The sequence below is a fragment of the Equus quagga genome, chromosome 1, assembly GCF_021613505.1.
Source record: "Equus quagga isolate Etosha38 chromosome 1, UCLA_HA_Equagga_1.0, whole genome shotgun sequence".
Classification (NCBI taxonomy): Eukaryota; Metazoa; Chordata; class Mammalia; order Perissodactyla; family Equidae; genus Equus; species Equus quagga.
In genome coordinates this window covers 17,809,238-17,829,245 of record NC_060267.1, presented here as the reverse complement: position 1 = coordinate 17,829,245, position 20,008 = coordinate 17,809,238, and the positions used below count along the sequence as shown (strand labels likewise).

The following is a 20,008-nucleotide window of genomic DNA, read 5'->3' as shown; positions in this document are numbered from 1 at the left end:
TAGATTTCTTTACATTGCTTATCTCAGCAGGCATTCACAAAGCATCCTACATGCTTGTCAACTAAACTAATTTAGCATTATTGCTCTCTCTCTCATATTTTTTATGCAGCATGGAATTCATCAGCAATTGGAAATGAAGGCTTTTTAAGGCAAATTTTAAAACTTCTCTCCTTCCCTTTCGATTTGACAAACATTTGCTGAGACACTATTATGTGGCTACCATTATCCTAGACTGTGAAGAATATACGACAGGGTACCTGTGAAGAAACTGGAAAACGAAAAGAAGAAAAAGGAAATAACTTAAGATAGAATATAATATTCGAGCGTTAACAAGGGACATGAAGAAGAGATCTGTGGGGAGCAGAGTTTTCGGGAAAGCCTTATGGAGAGAGAAGGTTGATTGACAAATGAAGGCATTCCAGATAGGGAAGACGCCTTGAGCCATGGCTTTGGAGGTGAGTGTTGAGTTTGTATTTCAGGGGAAAAGTGAGGAAATTGGTTTAATTGAGATGAAGTAATGTTGAGTTTACTAGGGACCAGATTAGGGAGCGTATGGGACACATATCAGCAATTTGATAAGGGAATTAATTTGGGATCTACGTGAAAAAGTGAGGAGATTCATTTGAGGTGAAGTAAGGGAGATTACATAGGATCAGAATGGTAAGGTCTTGGGCTGGCCCCGTGGCTGAGTGGTTAAGTTCGCGCGCTCCGCTGCAGGCGGCCCAGTGTTTCGTTGGTTCGAATCCTGGGCGCGGACATGGCACTGCTCGTCAAGCCACGCTGAGGCAGCGTCCCACATGCCACAACTAGAAGGACCCGCAACCAAGAATATACAACTATGTACTGGGGGGCTTTGGGGAGAAAAAAGGAAAAAATAAAATCTTAAAAAAAAAAAAAAGAATGGTAAGGTCTTGAAAGCAAACAGCAGTTTGGTAAAAATGAAGCCTTCAATTTAGGAAGAATTTTGAAATAATAGAATGGAAAAAACCCATTGGAAAAGATCTGGACATGATTATTTCAAAAGAGGAATATGGGGCCAGCTGGGTGGTGTAGAGGTTAAGTTCTTGCACTCTGCTTGGGTGGCTGGGTTTGTTGATTCGGATCCTTGGTGCCCACCTACACACCACTTATCAAGCCATTCTGTGCCAGGCCTCCCACATATAAAGTACAGGGAGATGGGCACAAATGTTAGCACAGGGCCAATCTTCTCCAGCAAAAAGAGGAGGATTGGCAATGGATGTTAGCTCAGGGCTAATCTTCCTCAAAAAAAAAAAAAAGATGAGTGTCTAGGATATAGAAGCAGGACTGACAAAGGAGGGATAAATCCAACTAGTATTACTAAAGATAGTAAGGAATTTGGATCATCTAACAGAAAATTATAATTTTTAAAAATCGTTTTTATTGTATTTCATTTGAAGTGATAGCAGAACATCAATGAGGAGGCTATCCAGACTAAAGTATCATTAAGTAGCGTTATATTAAGCGGGGACTCGGGTACCTGATTCAAGCGAACATGGGGCAAAGTTCTTTCAAGGTGTGTCTAAAGGAAACCTGCCCTCCTAGAGGACTCCTTCAGCTGTAAAATGAGGATAATAGTATTTATTGCATAGGATTGTTTTAAGATTAATTCACGTAAAATACTTAGAACAGTGCCAGGCACATGGTAAGCATTTAACATAAAGCAGCTGCTATTAGTAGATTTACTATTACCACTGCTTTTTTTTTTCCTTCTCTACTTTTTTTCTGCGATCCACCACCTTTTCGGCAGGGTTGGGCGTTTATTCAGTACACTTCGCACAAGCTCGGCTTTTTATCAGAACTCGATTTTGAACTATGAAAACTGCGGAATGATTATGGCCGTTGCAGCCATACCCGTCCGCAAAGGATAAAAGGCGTCAATAAGATTTTTACACACCCCCGTGGCGCAGAATGGTGCCTTCCTCTGATCACTTCCCTCCTCCCCCTAGAAGGGATGATAGTACATCCCATACTGCTGCTGGAAAAGGTAGCGCAAAAGTTGAGCGCTCCGAGGACTGTCTGCTCCCGGAAGCAATTGTTCTCTAGACCCGGAAACAGTTGCTGTTTCAAGGGAGGTGGGACTGGGCGGGTCGGGCCGCAGCGGCTGACGGCGGGGGAGGAGCCGGGTCCACTGCCGGGTGGAGGGGCCAGGCGAGTGTCCTTATCCTAGCGGTTGGGGCTCGGGCCTGTAAGCCACTTGGAGTCGCGGCGGTGAGAACGAGTGGGCCGAGCGGAGGAAGACATGTTGCTCTTCGTGGAGGTGAGTGGACTTGGTAATCTCGTCCTGCTCTGAGAAGAGCAGGCGTGTGGAGGCGCCGGCCGGTCCCACCGCCATGTGACTTTCCAGGCCGTACACGGCGCGGAACCGGCAGATAGGCTGACACAGCACCTGGGCCGTGCAGGCCTGCGGCTCCACTCTGCGCTCTCCCAGCACTTGAGGAAGCGGTGGTCGGGGAGGGCCGTGGTCGCGGAGAGTTGAGGGAAGAGCATCGAGGCTTGTCTGGCGTGGGGTGAGGCCAGAGGAAGGGGAGAGCGTCCCATATGGACCTCCTAAAGCCGGCACACAGGCGGGGGTGGCGGGTGGGGGGGTGGGGGCGGAGTCTGCGGAGAAAAGGGTAATCAGGTGGGCGCGTTGTAGGGGGTGAAGCGAGGCCTCGCGGGGCCCTCTGGGAGGGAGACGAGCAACATGTGGGGGCGCGGAGGGAGGAAGGTGAAATTCGGTCTAAGTATTTTGAAAAAGTTGAAAGCCTCTTTTTAGCAACTCCCACCAAGTTTTGTCTGGTCCCCGTCCTTAGGTCTCTGGAACGTTCTGTGGGTGGAAAGCGAGTTACTGTGAACCGAAGAGAAGCCAGTAGGGTTTGGAAGCCTTGAAAGGCACCGCTTTGACCTTTTGTAAAAGTTACTCAGGCAGCGGTTCCGTGGTGAGAGGTTGGTTTTATGAACTGATGAAAGCCCTTTACAAGGAAAATTCCAAGAATGAGAGAGACCTAGCGCGGGGAAAGCCGTCTTTATTTAACAACAGAAATACTTTTATTACTTTAACTGGAGCGTCTAATGTTGGCCTATTTTAGTTTTAAAGGTACGTAGTTGATACCAGCGATACACAGATACGAGGTTTAATTTCTCTTATTTCTGTCTTTCTCGTGTGCGGTGAGCATCAGCTGACTGCCTGGCTAATGCTTTGAGTAAATTCCAGATCATATTGTTCTTGCATTGTGAAAACGTCAAACCAGCAAAGCTGCAACTTCGCAGCTTGGCACTTGTTAACTATGCCCATAAAAAGAATCTTTTCAATGAGGGAAGGAATTTACAGGTTGTATAATGGATCGGGGAGCCAGGGCTAGTCTATGGCGGGTTTTTTTTTGTTTTGGGGGGTTTTTTTTGGAAGGAAGGAGGGATCTTATTCCGTAATATTCCGGCGTCAAGTAAATTCATGCTTTTGCTTTTTTTTTTTTTTAATTCTGACCGACATTGTGGAGCTGATAAATTTGAGATCTTTAAATTGAGTTTTAAAGAGACTACTTGAGAGTTTCTCCAACATTGATAATAAACATTCATTGGAACTTCCAAGTAAATCATGAAACTATTTAAAATTATCGAACCCATTCTGTTTACCGTTTTTCATTCTCCTTGTTTTCCTTTGGCAGAATAAGAATTCAGATATGATTTGTAAGCAGTGCCAGTTTGCATTAGGAGTGTTATGCCGTGCAAATGCTGCAGGTTTTAAGTGTGTGTGTGTTTTGCCAGGCAAAAGAAAGACTGAGGTTTTATTTATATCAATGTGAATTCCAAGATAAACTTTTGAGTTCCAAATTGATTCCTTTGGTTTTGTTAAAATGTGAACTTTAATAATAGCCCCATTTATTGAGTATTTAAGTGAGATCCTCCCTTGTTTCTAAAACAACATTGCAGTGTTTTACAGATGAGAAAACTGAGGTAGAGAGGTTAAGTAACTTAGTAAAGTAGAGGAATTGGGATTTAGATGGAGGCCATTCTAATGCTGAATCATGGCTCTCACTAAACTGTTACATAAAATTAATATTTCCATTAATCATTTTCTTTGTGAATCAGTATGTAGTTTTAAATTTTTCTCATATAATGAGTTTTATTGAAAATTAACCGTGTCACTGAATATTTGGGGCTGAATATATGGCATTAAAATCAGTGAAAATAGCACACTGGTCATTTGGCATTTTGTTAACTAATATTTGTTCCTTATAACCTCATGATGTAGGAATTCTTCTGAGTGAGTGAACCAAAGCTCAGAAGTTTGATGTCTAAGGTCATTCAGGTGTAAATAATGTGGGGACTAAAGTCTGAAGTCTGGCTTCTAGAACACAAGTCTCTGGCTCCAAAACTTATTTTTGCACTTTCCCCTAAGCCAAGGGTTCTTAATCTGGGTCCCTAGATAAAATTGAGGAAGTCTGTGAACTTGGTTGAGGGAAAAAATTGCCTGTTTTCACTAGCTTCTAATTGAAATTCAGAATTGAAAATTCTTGCAATTTCAATAGATGCAACAAGGGAAACATTTTCATATCATAATACAGTTTTTGCAGATATCTTGAAATACTGTGTATACCCATTGCACCTTGTTATTATATGTAAAACTCATTATTTAATGCATTAGTAAAGCATATTTATTACTAAATTAGAAATGTAAAAGTATTAAAGTTAATATTAATTATGGTTTAGTTTGTGATCCTATGTGTTTCATATACTTAACATTATTCTGAGAAGAGATCCACAGATTAATTGGACTACTGAAGAGGTCAATGGCTCGAGAGAGGTTAAGAACCACTTTACTATAAACCAAGTTGCCTGTGGATCATCTTTGGTAGGACTTCTCTAATCTGGGATCTATGAGTCCTCTGCACGTGTGTTCAAAATCTTTTCCTTGTGTACATTTTTCTGGAGAAGCCCAAGTTAGCTAGTTTATGACTGGAATCAGTGGGATAGATAGTGATGATAATAATACTGTAATAGTGGTATATATATGTATTGTGCTTACTGTATGTCAGGCCTGCTAAGTATTTTTGCGTGTATACATGTGTATACATCTACTCAAGCTTACCTATGAGGTAGGTAGCATTATTATCTTCATTTTAGAGAAAAAGAAACTAAAGCACAGAGAACTTAAACTTGCCCAAGATTATATAGCTAGTGAATGTTGAAGCTGGAGTTAGAGCTCTAAATTACCTAGCTATACTGCAATAGAAATCTACAGGCAGACAGGGAATTCTATTTTAAGTAATACTTAGATGCAGCTTTTTTAACTTGGTCTTGTAGACAAAGGGCTATATTGACTTCAGTAGCTTATTGTTTTTTCTCACCTCTTTTCTGAAGGAGGCACATACAATACCTTGCTCTCTGGGCAGAGGGAAAAATGTTTAGATAATTCACAAAATTGTCAAACATGGTCCAACATAAATTTCATTACAAATGAAATGTTCATTACAGAACAAACTCTGAGTTTGAAACAGGAAAGTGCTCCTTTTCTGGCTGCTAGTGAGTTATTTACGTTTTTGAATACTATGGAGACAGTTTGCAGTTTTTCATGATTGCTAACATTTGGTTCATTTTTCAAATCATTTTCCCCCTCTAATATTTTCAGCCGTTTATGTCTGTTCTAGTTGTTTGGCAGTGTTTTTATTGGGTTTCTGTTTCTATTTGAATTTTTCCCTGAAAATGAATAGTTATAAACACTTACTTAGGTAGCAGTGACTTTTATGTACCCAGGATGCTTTAATAATTCACATAACTTAAAAATTATTTTTAATTATGATAAAATACACATCACATAAAGTTTATCATCTTAACCATTTTTAAGTGTACAGTTCAGTGGTCTTAAGTGTATTTACATTGTTGTGCAACCATCACCACCATCCATCTCCAGAACCCTTCATCTTGCAAAACCGAAACTCGGTATGCATGAAATAATCTCTCCATTCTCCCCTTCCCCCAGATCTTACATAATTTTAAAAATAATTTATCTGACTTGTAAAGTTTTCTCTTTTTTTAAGTGATAACATTTTAAATTTTAGGTTAGCCCTACAATCTGAAGTAAGTGGGATATTTGCCTAGATAATTTTTATTAACTTTATGTTACAGTAATCATAGATAGTGTTGTTCCTTTCACCCCAAGTACAGTACTGTTTTTTCCCATTAGCTTAATCATTTATAAAAAGTTAGTAGATGTCACTGAAAATGATTTTTTTTTTTTAAAGATTTCATTTTTCTTTTTCTCCCCAAAGCCTCCAGGTACATAGTTGTGTATTTTTAGTCGTGGGTCCTTCTAGTTGTGCTATGTGGGATGCCACCTCAGCATGGCCTGATGAGTGGTGCCATGTTGGCACCCAGGATTTGAACTGGCGAAACCCTGGGCCACCTAAGCGGAGCGCGTGAACTTAACCACTTGGCCACGGGGCCGGCCCCTGAAAATGATTTTTTAAAAAATGACTTAGAAGAAGAAGGCCTAAATGAATTTGAAATGATTGCCAAGAAGAATTACAAATAAGGAAATAGCTGAGTTGGTTTTGAACAGTTTAATTTTGGAATAATAAATGGAGCTGGATGCAGAATTTTAAAATGAATAAAAACGTTTTCAAATAAAAATATTTTCAGATATAATGGACTGAAAATGAAGTAGAAATTATTTTTGAAGTGTGAAAAGTAGAATAAAAGACTAATAACTAGAAATATTGATATTCAACTATTTTATATCAGTTGGGGTTGTATCAGTTTGGGTTATCTGCCAGCTCCGTGTTACTTCCCAGCTAATGGAAGTGATCCTTAATACTAATACTGGACAGGAACATTTCAAATCTGTAATTTTGGTCTGCTACCTAGGAGCTTAAAAAAGGGTTTTGACTCTGGAGTTAGAAATGGAGTCTGAGTCTGTGTTGCAGAGGAGTGGAAAGTAGAGGAAGTTGAGAAACTTTAATCTAGCAGTCATTGTGAAGTCAGAAAAAAGATTTCTAACCTCGTCTTTGAATATCCTTAAGTGAAAATGGAAGATGACTCTAGCTCTGATAGTGTTCATAGCATTTTAATTTGTCTTTCTTGTATTCTGTGTTTTGCTTAAGTTTTGTTTTCTTTAAAGTTTGATTCTCAGGGGAGGTTTCCAGCCTTCTTGAAAACATTGTAAATTTTTGTATTGTGTACTATGATTTTCTGTAAGAGTTTGGGAATCCTATTTCAAATGTTAGCTGTATGACCTGAGGCAAGTGACAACGTTTTTGATCCTTAATTCCTATCTGTAATTTAAGAATAATAATTTTGGGGCCAGCCCCTTAGCCAAGTGGTCAAGTTCGCACGCTCTGCTTTGGCTGCCCACGGTTCACCAGTTCAGATCCTGGGTGCAGACCTGCACACCACTCATCAAGCCATGCTGTGGCAGCATCTCATACGGAAGAACTAGAATCACCTACAACTAGGATATACAACTATGTACTGGGACTTTGGGGAGGAAAAATAATAATAATAATTTCTTCTGACAGAGGTTATGTTTGTGATGTTTATGTATTAGGCCTTGTAATACAGTCTAGGTAAGGGCTTGACAGACACTATGGTTTGATCATCACAGCAATTATATTGTGATGTGAATTGTTCAGTAATTAAATAGTTGCCTTCCAAAATGACGGAAATTTATGCTTTGTATATTAAGTATTTCTGGAAGATTTATTAAAACTACATGATAGTGGCACTGGTAATTGTAAAAACTATTTTTTTTTTCCTGAGGAAGATTTGCCCTGAGCTAACATCTGTTGCCAATCTTTCTCTCTCCATTTTTCCCCCCTCTTCCCCAGAGCCCCGGTACATAGTTGTGTATCCTAGTTGTAGGTTCTTCTAGTTCTTCTATGTGAGCTGCCGCCATAGCATGGCTACCGACAGATGAGTGATGTGGTTCTGTACCCAGGAACTTCATGAACTCAGGCCGCTGAACTTTTTTTTTTTCCTCTTTGAGGAAGATTGGCCCTGAGCTAGCATCTGCTGCCAATCCTCCTCTTTTTGTTGAGGAAGACTGGCCCTGAGCTAGCATCCGAGCCCATCTACCTCTACTTTATATATGGGACGCCTGCCATAGCATGGGTTGCAGTGCTATGTCTGCACCCGGGATCCAAACCAGCAAACCCCGGGCTACCGAAGCAGAACCTGCAAACTTAACTCCTGCGCCACCGGGCTGGCCCCACACCCCTGAACTTTAACCACTAGGCCATCAGTAGGGCTGGCTTGCAAAAGCTACTTTTATTTTATCTATCTACCTACCCATCTATCTATCTATCTATCTTTTTATTTTTTGAGGAAGATTAGCCCTGAGCTAACAACTGCCAATCCTCCTTTTTTCACTGAGGATGCCTGGCCCTGAGCTAACATCCCTGCCCATCTTCCTCTACTTTATACATGGGACGTCTACCACAGCATGGCGTGCCAAGCGGTGCCATGTCTGCACCCGGGATCTGAACTGACGAACCCCAGGCCACCAAAGTGGAATGTGCGAACTTCACCGCCGTGCCATCAGGCTGGCCCTGGGTTCTTATTCTTTAATAAGGGGATTCATGAATCTCATATGTAGAACTTTCTAGGGAGAAGTCTATAAATTTTGATTATATGTTTAGAACAATCCATGACTCCCCAAAAGTTAAGCCGCTGATCTATGGAGGCCTCAGTTTGTTTTTTCTGTTCTTTTTTAAAAAAAATTTTTATTGAGTTAAAAATAGGTTACAATCTTGTGAAATTTCAGTTGTATATTATTGTCAGTCGTGTTGTAGGTGCACCCGTTTACCCTTTGTGCCCACCCCCCACCTTTCCCCTGGTAGCCACTAATCTGTTCTCTTTGTCTACATTTTTAAATTCCTCCTATGAGTGGAGTCATACAGAGATTATCCTTCTCTATCTGGCTTATTTCACTTAACGTAATTCCCTCAAGGTCCATCCATGATGTTGCAAATGGGACGATTTTGTTCTTTTTTACAGCTGAGTAGTATTCCATTGTATATATATACCATGTCTTCTTTATCCAGTCATCAGTTGATGGGCACTTAGGTTGCTTCCACGTCTTGGCTATAGTGAATAAAGCTGCAGTGAACATTGGGGTGCATGGGACTTTTGGAATTGCTGACTTCAAGCTCTTTAGATAGATACCCAGTAGTGGAAAAGCTGGGTCGTATGGTAGTTCTATTTAATTTTTTGAGGAATCTCCATACTGTTTTCCATAGTGGCTTCACCAGTTTGCACTCCCATCAGCAGCGTATGAGGGTTCCTTTTTCTCCACAACCCCTCCATTCTGTTCTTTTTTAAAAAACTTATTTGATGTCATCTGATCAAGGTATTGGGAATTTGGGGATATGAATCTTGTCTTTGTTTCAGATACTAAGAGGACCAGGACTAATGGCTTTATTGATGAGTAAACTTCAGGTTTGCTTTCACAGTGGACAGTCAGTGAATGCTGATTCTTGGCAACTTGGAGAGCTCGGGGGGAAATGACCTAACGTTGTCCGTGCTGTTCAAAGTGTGAGCCCCAGACCAGCAGGGGCTTGTTAGAATACAAACTCTCTGGCCCTGTCCTTGAACTGCTGAATAGAATCTGCATCTTATCAAGATCCCTAGATGATACTTATTCACAAAATTTGAGAAACACTCATATAGCATATATTCATTCATCGATTTATTCAACAACTTTTGTTGTCGACCTCCTGTCTGCCAGTCGCTGTTCAAGGTACTAGAGAGCAGTAAGCCGTAGACAAGGTCAGTGCCATTGTGGAGTTTGTAGACAAAATAATTCAGATTGGGATAGTACTTTGTGATAGAGGATAAATTTTATTGCATAAACTACCATGAATATTATTTATTTATTAAATTGAAAGTTTGCTGTACTTTGGCCCTACAATAGAAATCATTGCAGAACTGAATTACTTCTGCCCTGGGGACCCTAGTTCCTATCTGGTGGATATTTTCTGTATCTGTTTCTTGTGGATTATTAGCCACTGTACGCAGAACTGGGGCCAGGGACCATTTACCTTGGTGAGGAGACTTAATAATATTTCTTTCTTCTTCCTTTTTTTTTTGAGGAAGATAAGCCCAGAGCTAACATCTGTTGCCAATCCTCCTCTTTTTGCTGAGGAAGACTGGCCCTGAGCTAACATCCATGCCCATCGTCCTCTACTTTATATGTGGGATGCCTACCACATCATGGTGTGCCACGTGGTGCCATGTCCGCACCCGGGATCCAAACTGGTGAACCCCGGGCCGCCGAAGTGGAATGTGTGCACTTACCCACTGTGCCACCAGGCCGGCCCCTGATAATATTTCTTTTTTTTTTTAGATTTTATTTTTTCCTTTTTTCTCCCCAAAGTCCCCTGGTACATAGTTGTATATTCTTCGTTGTGGGTCCTTCTAGTTGTGGCACGTGGGACGCCGCCTCAGCATGGTTTGATGAGCAGTGCCACGTCCGCGCCCAGGATTCGAACCAACGAAACACTGGGCTGCCTGCAGTGGAGCGCGCGAACTTAACCACTCGGCCACGGGGCCAGCCCCCTAATATTTCTTAAATAGTGTGTGATTAGTTGTCTTAAAGTTTTCTCTGAGGCAACTCTTGTATAGTGGCAGACTCTCCAGACTGCCTAGGTTCGAATCCTGGCTCTGTCTTATTAGCTATGCAGCAGGTAAAGTAGCTTTTTCCTTATCTGCAAAATATGGATAATAGTATTTACCTGAAGTTGTTATAAAGATGAATTAAGTGTTCCATAAATGTTATTATTCTGTCAGAATGGGTGAAAAATTCCCAGTTTAATTTTCATTTTTACTTTCTATAAAATACCCCTAAGCATCTAGTAGGAGGACCCTGAAGGTTTATACAGAATGAAAAGTTGGTTCTGTTTTGTTTTGTGTCTTCTTTTGTTTTTTTATGTACTTGTAATTTAGTGGTCCTCTCAATTTTGGAGATGTAAAAATTAAACCTGGATGATTGATCTGCCATGAGACAAATAAGTTTAATCAATGTATACACTTTATTTCTGTTTTTCACCATTTGTAGGGTTAAGTGGCATAGAATTTCTGTTTCTGATAGTAATTAGGTAAGTAAAACAAATGGTTATGTATGACCAAAGAGATGGTTTCACCGTATTTATGGTGACTTTTTCCTAACTCTTAGTTCTCTTACCTTAAAACTGCTGTCACTTATGACCAGAAGGTATTGTTTTGCCAAGAATTTGGCTTCCCTTTTTTCCTCTCATTTATGTCTCTCCCAATAATGAGAACTGCTTTTGGCTTATTTGGCAATGACACATATTGCTTAGAAATAGAGGTGGTGATTGATCTATCAGTTTTATGGACTGACAATTTGAGTATATTTGTGGTGATTTGAGGGTGTGAGCTGATGTACTGTGTGTATGTGCTGGCAGGTAGTTTGAGCATGCACTTGGACAATTTACATCCTTTAATGGATGTTTTATGGAACTGTGTAGCCTCAAGGGCTTGCTTCTAGCTCTGTGGAAGAGAGAAGGATTTTGATGGAGTTATTTATTAAAGCTTGGTCAAAAGATGAATCAAACATGGTTATCTAGGATTCAAATGAAAAAATAAGGCTTTGTTCTGGTTAAACTGACTTGTCAGATTCATTGTGTCATTTTAAAGACTTTGCTATAGAAAAACACATCAACTTTTTAGATGGACGTTTTCGGTTTTCAATTTTTCTTTATGTTGAGTAATTCTATAAAGGACACTTGTGTATAAAGCCCATAGGCTAAGATTCACTGCAGTAAGTTAAAGAATGAACATTTTTAAAGTTTTTCAGGGGCCGGCCCCATGGCCGAGTGGTTAAGTTCTCACGCTCTGCTTCAGCAGCCCAGGATTTCCCCAGTTCGGATCCTGGGTGCAGATGTGGCACCGCTCATCAGGCCATGCTGAGGCGGCATCCCACATGCCACAACTGGAAGGACCCACAATTAAAAATACGCAACTATGTTCCAGGGGGCTTTGGGAGAAAAAGGAAAAATAAAATCTTTAAAGTTTTTCATATCACTGTGGACAAATTGCTTTCTAGAAGTGTTATGACAGTTTTTACTATTGCCCAGTTTACTGCATCTTTGTCAGCATCAGGCATTCTTATTTGTAAAAATTCACTATATAGGTTAAAATGGAGTAATTGATTTGTTTTGCATTTCTTCGATGATTAAGTGTGATTGAACATTTTTCCATGTTTATTTGCTTTTTGGGTACGCTTTGCTGTGAATTGCCGTTTTGCTTGTTTGTGCTTTTTTTTTTTTTTATCAATTGGTAGGCTGTATAAGCTTTCTTTGAAGACAATAGTCTTTTATGTCACTTGCCAAAAATGATTTTCCCAGTTGATGTGTGTCTCTCTCTCTCTCCCTTTTTTTTTTCTTTGTTGAGGAAGATTTGTCCTGAGCTAACATCTGTTGTCAGTCTTCCTCTTTTTGCTTGAGGAAGCTTGTCCCTGAGCTAACATCCTTGCCAGTCTTCCTTTACTTTGTATATGAGATGCCGCCACAGCATTACCCCATGAATGGTTCGTAGATCTGTGCCTGGGATCCAAACTCAAAAACCCTGGGCCACTGAAGCAGAGAGCACGAGCTTAACCACTACACCACCGGGCCGGCCCCTGATATGTCTTTATTTTATTTATTTATTTTGGTGAGGAAGATTAGCCCTGAGCTAACATCCATTGCCAGTCTGTCTCTTTTTGCTTGAGAAAGATTGTCTCTGAGCTAATGTCTGTGCCAGTCTTCTTCTATTTTGTATGTGGAACCCTGTCACAGTGTGGCTTGATGAGCAGTCTGTAGGTCCGTGCCCAGGATCCTAACCCGGGAACCTTAGGCCACCAAAGCAGGATGTGTGAATTTAACCACTACACCTCTGAGCTGGCCCCTGGTGTGTCTTTTAATCTGGATCTTAAATGTTTCCTTATATGTTTTCCGATTGTAAAAGTAATAGATGTTAATTATAGGAAAATACAGAAAAGCACAAAAATGAAAATAAAAATTGAATAATTTCTGTGATAGGATACCAACTTGCTTTCCTTCTCCCCAAGTTTCTGTAAATGTTTTCCAATGTATTCTCAATATTTTTTCCCACTTTTAAAAACTTTAGTTTGAGGGGCCGGCCCTGTGGCCAAGTGGCTAAGTTCACACACTCTGCTACAGCGGCCCAGGGTTTCACCAGTTCGAATCCTGGGCGCAGACATGGCACCGCTCATCAAGTCACCCTGAGGCGGTGTCCCACATGCCACAACAAAAAATACACAACTATGTACCAGGGGGCTTTGGGAGAAAAAGGAAAAATAAAATCTTAAAAAAAAAACAAACCCAACAACTTTATTTTGAAATCATTATAGATTCACAAGAAGTTTCCCCCAGAATGTACAAGGTGGTCCCATATATTTTTTGCCCAGTTTCCTCTAGTAGTAACACCTTGGATACTATAGTATGATGTAGAGACCAGCAGATTGACATTGGTACAGTCCATAGAACTTACTCATATATCATGAGTTTTGTATACAATCTGGTTTTGAGACTCTGGGATATTCTTTATATGGCTGGACTGTAGTTATTGAACAAATCCTGTGTAGTTGGTGTCTTAGGCCATTCGGGCTGCCATAACAATATCACAGACTGGACAACTTAAAAACAACAGAAGTTTATTTCTGGGAATTCCAGAATCATGGTGCCAGCAGATTTCTGTGTTTGCTTAGGGCTTTCTGGTTCGTAGATGATGCCTTTTCACTGTGTCCTCACATGGTGCAAGGGGCTAGGGAGCTCTGCAGGGTCTCTTTTAGAAGAGTACTAATCCCATTCATGAGGGCTCCACTCTCATTACATAAGCACCTCCCGAAGGCTCCATCTCCCAGTACTATCACACTAGGCATTAGGATTTCAACATTTGAATTTGAGGGGTATACAAATGTGCAGACCATAACAGTTGGATGTTTCTAATTTTTCACCATTATAAAATTAGTTTAGTCGACATCCTTGTACTTACATATTTTTGCCTATCTCTTTCTTTTCAGTAAATATGACAGGTAGAATTTCTGGACCAAAGAATGTATATTTTTAAGGTTTTCGATAAACATTGCCAACTCTTAGAAAAGTTTTATGAATTACAGTAGTGAACTGATTGTCTCTTTTTATACTTTTCAAAATGGCATTAAGTAGTTCAACAGGTAAAAAAATCATATTTTGTCATTAACTTCCTTCTTGTCCTTTGTACATTTTCCCTCTTTTGTAAATATCTTAGTAATTTGAGGTTCTGGTGTTAATCAGTTAGTGTTATAACCTTCCAGGTCTTTTCTGTTTTTACATACCTGTATATCTGTACAGTGATTTTTATGTGTTCGTTAACACGTAAATGATAAAACAAAGTGCTTATTGTTCTGCAACTTGATTTTTTTAACTGAACAATATGCCTTGAAGCACTTTCTATATTAGTGTATATAGGCCTATCTTTTTTTTTTTTTAGCTTTTAGGTATTCCATGTTATGAAATGTACTACATTTTGTTTAACCATTTGCCTGTAGATGGACATTTAGGTTGTTTTCAGTCTTTCACTCATGGGATCAGTGCTACAGTATACTGTGCCTTCTTGTGTACATTAATGGCTTTTGTAGTGTGTGTTTTTAACTAGGCTGGTGAAAAGTATAAATATTCCCAGGAGTATTGTTTGTCTATATGCCATGGATCTCATACTTTGATTATCCCTGGCACCATTAGCAAGGGGCACATCAGATTTATGGATAGTATGCTCCGAAAGGCATCTAGTTAATTATTTTGATTGATTATTAAATGCTTAATGAAATAGTACATTGCATCACTAAAAAGTTAAGTTTTTGATCATAATCCCTAGATATTTGGGTATTTATTTTTAAATTAAGTATATATGACAATATATTTTGTATATTAATCTCTTATAGTGAATATTTGTCATATCTGAGGCCTCCCAATTTTTGAGTACTTTTCTACATTTGCAGAAATTCGCATATTATGAGTCAGGCCTCTCTAGTGTATGAACTAGTCAAAACTGCAATTCCCAGATTCTCTCGTATCTAGATGGATGCAGGCATGTTACCTAAGACCCACTAGTCAGACACACCCACAGATGACTTCTATTTGAAAATACACAATGTAAGGAAATGAAGGTTCTGTTCTGCGGGCTGGAGTGGCAGTAGAGGTGGTCAGCTTTAAGTGGAGTTAATAGTTGCAAGGCTGAGTTTCTAATGGAGAAGTGACTTTGGTGCTGGCAATAGTAAAGCTTGTAATAGATTTGAATTTTGACATTTAGTGCTTGGTGATGGCAGGGATAGTGATTTCCTCATCAAGCCACTTCTGCAACATTATTTTGGGTAATTACCTTTGCGTGTGTTTTTTCAGTCCTTCCAGTGATGTAGTGGCAGTGACACTATCCTTTAATAAAATACCTTTCTGTTTAGCCAGAGTGGATTCTGAATACTGACTGATAATAATCCTTGATAAGATACTTTTGGTACAGCACAGGTGGTTCGCACCTTGATGAGATCCTTTTGGTACAGCACGAGTTGTTCACGCGTCTACATAGTGGCAAATATAAAGATGACTTGCTTTCTAAAATTGCTACTTGGTGGTTTTTAGATAACTCCTTGGTGTACCTGTCCTGGTGGAGCTACCTGGTGGTCTAAGAAAACTAGTTAGTTTCCTCCTTAAGCTAATTATGATATGAGGTAATTGTGAACTAACATCCCTAAGCTGAGATGTTGCTATGGTTATTCAAATAGTGCTACTTCACAGATACTTTTGCTCCCCTGCAAGGTTTGGCTTTTTGTTATTGGTTTTGATGTTATTGTAAAAGCTTTTAGCAGTCCTGAAACCAAAAGCCAAGAAATACCCTGACATAAGACTTCCATTTTAAACTCAGGCCACGTGAAAAAAAGGAAGATTATATCAACTCTGATCTTCCAGCAAATGAGAAGAGTAAATACAGCTGCTAAACCTTAATTCCTGTTTTGCACATATGCCTCTACTATTTCATTCGAATAGACAGTTGGAAGGTCTGCTCTTGGCTTGGAGTATGTTAATAGCTAAAATTGAAAGAAGAGGAAGACCTAGTGTCTGCCTTCCTTGAGCCCAGTGACTAGTTGCAAAGAACACATATTTAAATAAACTATGGTAGTGGTAAAAAATAGAGCTATGTACAAATAGTAAGAGGGAAAGAGGAAGTAGTGACCAAAATAAATGAAGTTGGGTGCCCAAGGTATAGAAACTAAAGTTTTGGTAGAGTAGGCATTATGTTTTTAAAAATGAGGAAACTGGGGCCAGTGATGGCATAATTACTAAGTGGCAGAATAAAGTTAATTTTTTTCTGTTACACCATAGTTGCCTCTCAATTGTTGGAATTACTCTTCAGTTTAGCTTTATGAAGACAATACTGGTAATTTCTTTTTTTAGAAATATTGTGAATTAGATATTCTGGAAAATAACTGAAAATTTTGGTTGATATATTTAAAAGAATTTTTTTTTTTCCCAAGGAAGATTAGCCCTGAGCTAACATTTGCCACTCCTCCTCTTTTTTCTGAGGAGAACTGGCCCTGAGCTAACACCCGTGCCCATCTTCCTCTACTTTATATGTGGGACGCCTACCACAGCATGGCTTGCCAGGCGGTGCCACGTCCGCACCCGGGATCCGAACCAGTAAACCCCGGGCCGCCGGGAAGCCGAAGTGTGAACTTAACTGCTGCACCACCGGGCTGGCCCCTAAAAAATGTTTTTAAGCAGAGCATTAAGCTGGTAAGAAAGCAGATGAAATCTTCAGACCAAAAATAATCAGAAAGTACTAAACCAGAGAGAGAAGCAGGTGGTGAACTGAGGGGCTACCCTTAATGCGTCTGTTGATCCTTAGTGGCCCAGAGCTTTGGTTTTAATGTGCAGTGCTTAGAGACAAGACACAAGATAAACTGGGGCCCGGGGGACAAGATTTCCCAGAGAAAAGGAAACTTGTCAGTTTTAGCCGTGGCTCTGGTTTGATGGAAGAGGTGTCTTCCTAATAATTCTAACCACAAATCCTCTTTGATGCCAAAGCAGGGCTAAAATTCACACTACCTATTGTTCCCCCAAAAAAACCTATGTTGAAAATTAAAGTGATAGTAGATTGATAGTCTTAGTATGCAGTCATCTACCAGAAGGAAAACAAACCCTCTTCTGAAGAGCACATTTTAAACATGATCTTCAAAATTCCCACAATTAAAGTTCCAAGGAAAATGGGCTTACAATGTAAAATAAAGCATGTAAGTCATCATGAGCATGGTTTAATGGAAATGATGAATCACAAAATCAAACCCTCAAACATTACACATATTGGAATTATCAAATAAAGACTGTAAAATAGGAATGTTTAATATGCTTAAAAGAAGCAAGATACTGAAAGGATGACCAGGAAACAAAACATCGATCAGATACCTTTGAGAAATGAACCAAAAGGAACTTTAAGAAATGGGAAATACAGGGGCTGGCCCAGTTGCATAGTGGTTAAGTTCGTGCACTCTGCCTTGGTGGCCCAGGATTCACAGGTTCGGATTCTGGGCACAGACCTAGCACTGCTCATCAAGCCACACTGTGGCAGCATCCCACGTAAAATAGAGGAAGATTGGCACAGATGTTAGCTCAGTAACAATCTTCCTCAAGCAAAAAGAGGAAGATTGGCAACAGATGTTAGCTCAGGGCCAGTCTTCCTCACAGGAAAAAAAAGAAAGAAAGAAATGAGAAATATGAAAAGAACTTATACACTTACTGGGCAGATTGAACACATCTTAGAAATAGCTAGAGAGAATTGATGAACTGGACGAAAGATCTTACATAATTGCTCAGAACATAATTTCTTAGAAATTGGTAAAATGAAGAAATGGTAAATGAGAGAGAGAGAGATTGATACAAAGAGAGGTGGAACATAGGGTGAGAAGGTATAGAATATTTCATTGGAGTTCCACAAGGAAGTAATAGAGCACTTGGTGGAGAGACAATATTTGAAGAGATGAGAATTGTATAGAATTGATGAAAGATGCATCGGATTTCAAAGAGCTCAGTGAATCTCAAGTAGAATAAATAAAAAAGAATTCCACACTTAGACTTATGATTGCAAAAGTGTAAAATACCTTTGACAAATATTAAGCAACCAGAGATAAAGGGAGATTAGGAATGACAGCTAGACTAATGGCTGATTTCTGATCAGGAATGGAGCAAACCAGAAGGCAGGGGGGATATTTTTAATGTACTGAAAGGGAATAAGTGCCTAGTGAGAATTCTGTATACAGCGAAGGTAGAGGGTAAAATAAAGGTATTTTTAGTGAAACCACAACTTGAGAATTTAGCAAAAAAAAATTCTGAGTGATGTCTGAGGAAGAAGGAAAGGTCTGAAATGCAAGAAAGAATGATGATCAAAGAAAATGGTCAACATTTATGTAAATTTAAGTAAATGTTGACTGGTATAAAACTAAAATAATGGTATATTTTATCTATATACAGGCAAAATAGGCACAGAGTAATCTTTGATTTTAAGGTACTAGATACTGTAACGTTTATGTTCTGATTTGAAAAAAATCTAATGGATGTAATAAGCCTTTTTATTTTATTTTTTTGACTCAAAGTGATGTTTTAATGGAATGCTTTATTTTTTATTTGTTTATTACAGATTTTATTTTTTCCTTCTTCTCCCCAAAGCCCCCCTGTACATAGTTGTATATATTTTTAGTTGTGGGTCCATCTAGTTGTGGCACGTGGGATGCTGCCTGAGCATGGCTTAGTGAGCGGTACTAGGTCCGCACCCAGGATCCAAATGTGCGAAACCCTGGGCTGCCGAAGCAGAGCTCGAGAACTTAACCACCCAGCCACGGGGCTGGCCCCTGGAATGCTTTATTAATAGAATGCTTTTATAAGGGAAAAAAATCTCTGATCTGGTTATTGTAGCAGATCATGTTCCCTTCTAGCCCGTGTCCACATGTTTATGTACTTTTTGCAATGTAATAATCTGTGAGTTGTAATCATTGGATGGTTAATACTGACTTCATAGTTAATCTCTGTGTCTTTCATTGGATGTATTATTTCTCATATAATAGGATAGCCTGTGAAAGGGAGATACTAGTACTTATGGATTGTTTTGTGTTTTTTTTTTTAAAGATTTTATTTTTCCTTTTTGCCCCAAGGACTCCCAGTACATAGTTGTGTATTTTTAGTTGTGGGTCCCTCTAGTTGTGGCATGTGGCATGCTGCCTCAGCATGGCCTGGTGAGCACTGCCATCCATGTCCGTGCCCAGGATTCAAACTGACGAAACCCTGGACCGCCAAAGCAGAGTGTGCGAACCCAACCACTCGGCCATGGGGCCGGCCCCTGGATTGTTTAATTTCCTTTGTTCCTTGTCTGTCTGACTTTGGGTTATTTCCATTTCTTGGCTCTTATAAATAATGCTAATATATGGGAATATGAGTTGCACTATTTTATACAATCTCCAGTAAAGAATGAGTTTGCAAATTTTATGCCAATGTGGGAATTACTTTTAAGTGCTTTGCTAATTTAATAAGTGTAAAATGGTGTTTTATTTTCTTATTTGTGTGCATGTATGTCTATTTTTTCTAGAATTTTATTTTTCTAGTCTAACTTTGTTTTTAATTTTATTTGCAGTTTTATAGTCATCCATCTATGGTGATTTGTATCTATTTCTTCAAAGTTAATTTTCTCTGATATAATAGTTGGCATTTAACTTTTAACTTCACCTTGCAGTTATCTTGATGTAATGCATTAGAGTTTGTGTAGACAGCTGAATTACCTTCCATTCAAAACCAACATACTTTATAAAAAAGTGGGGTAGTTATACTGTGTTAATTGCTTTTAAATGTTAATATAATTTAATTCTGAAAATAAGGAATTCTTCAATTTTTGGTTGACAAAATTGAGACTCAGGTGGGTTAAGAAATTTTCCCACGATCACACAGCTGTTAATGTTAGAGCTGGGTTTTCAATT

General features: G+C 39.3%; 1 protein-coding gene across 3 annotated transcripts in view; it reads left to right on the top strand.

The window, feature by feature from the left end:
• Positions 1-2,126: 2,126 nt before the first annotated feature.
• The window catches only part of LARP4 (La ribonucleoprotein 4), a 65,597-nt gene continuing 47,715 nt past the window's right edge, over positions 2,127-20,008 (top strand). The window contains exons 1-2 of one of the 3 annotated variants that reach the window (XM_046663992.1): positions 2,131-2,278; positions 2,814-3,097. Coding sequence is in view for 2 of the 3 variants with exons in the window: in XM_046663973.1 (XP_046519929.1) it covers positions 2,261-2,278 (18 nt within the window). In the remaining variant the exon portion in view is untranslated. Of the gene's footprint in view, positions 2,279-2,813; positions 3,098-20,008 lie in introns of all 3 variants that reach the window. The other 2 variants (XM_046663973.1, XM_046663982.1) reach the window with 2 other exon arrangements.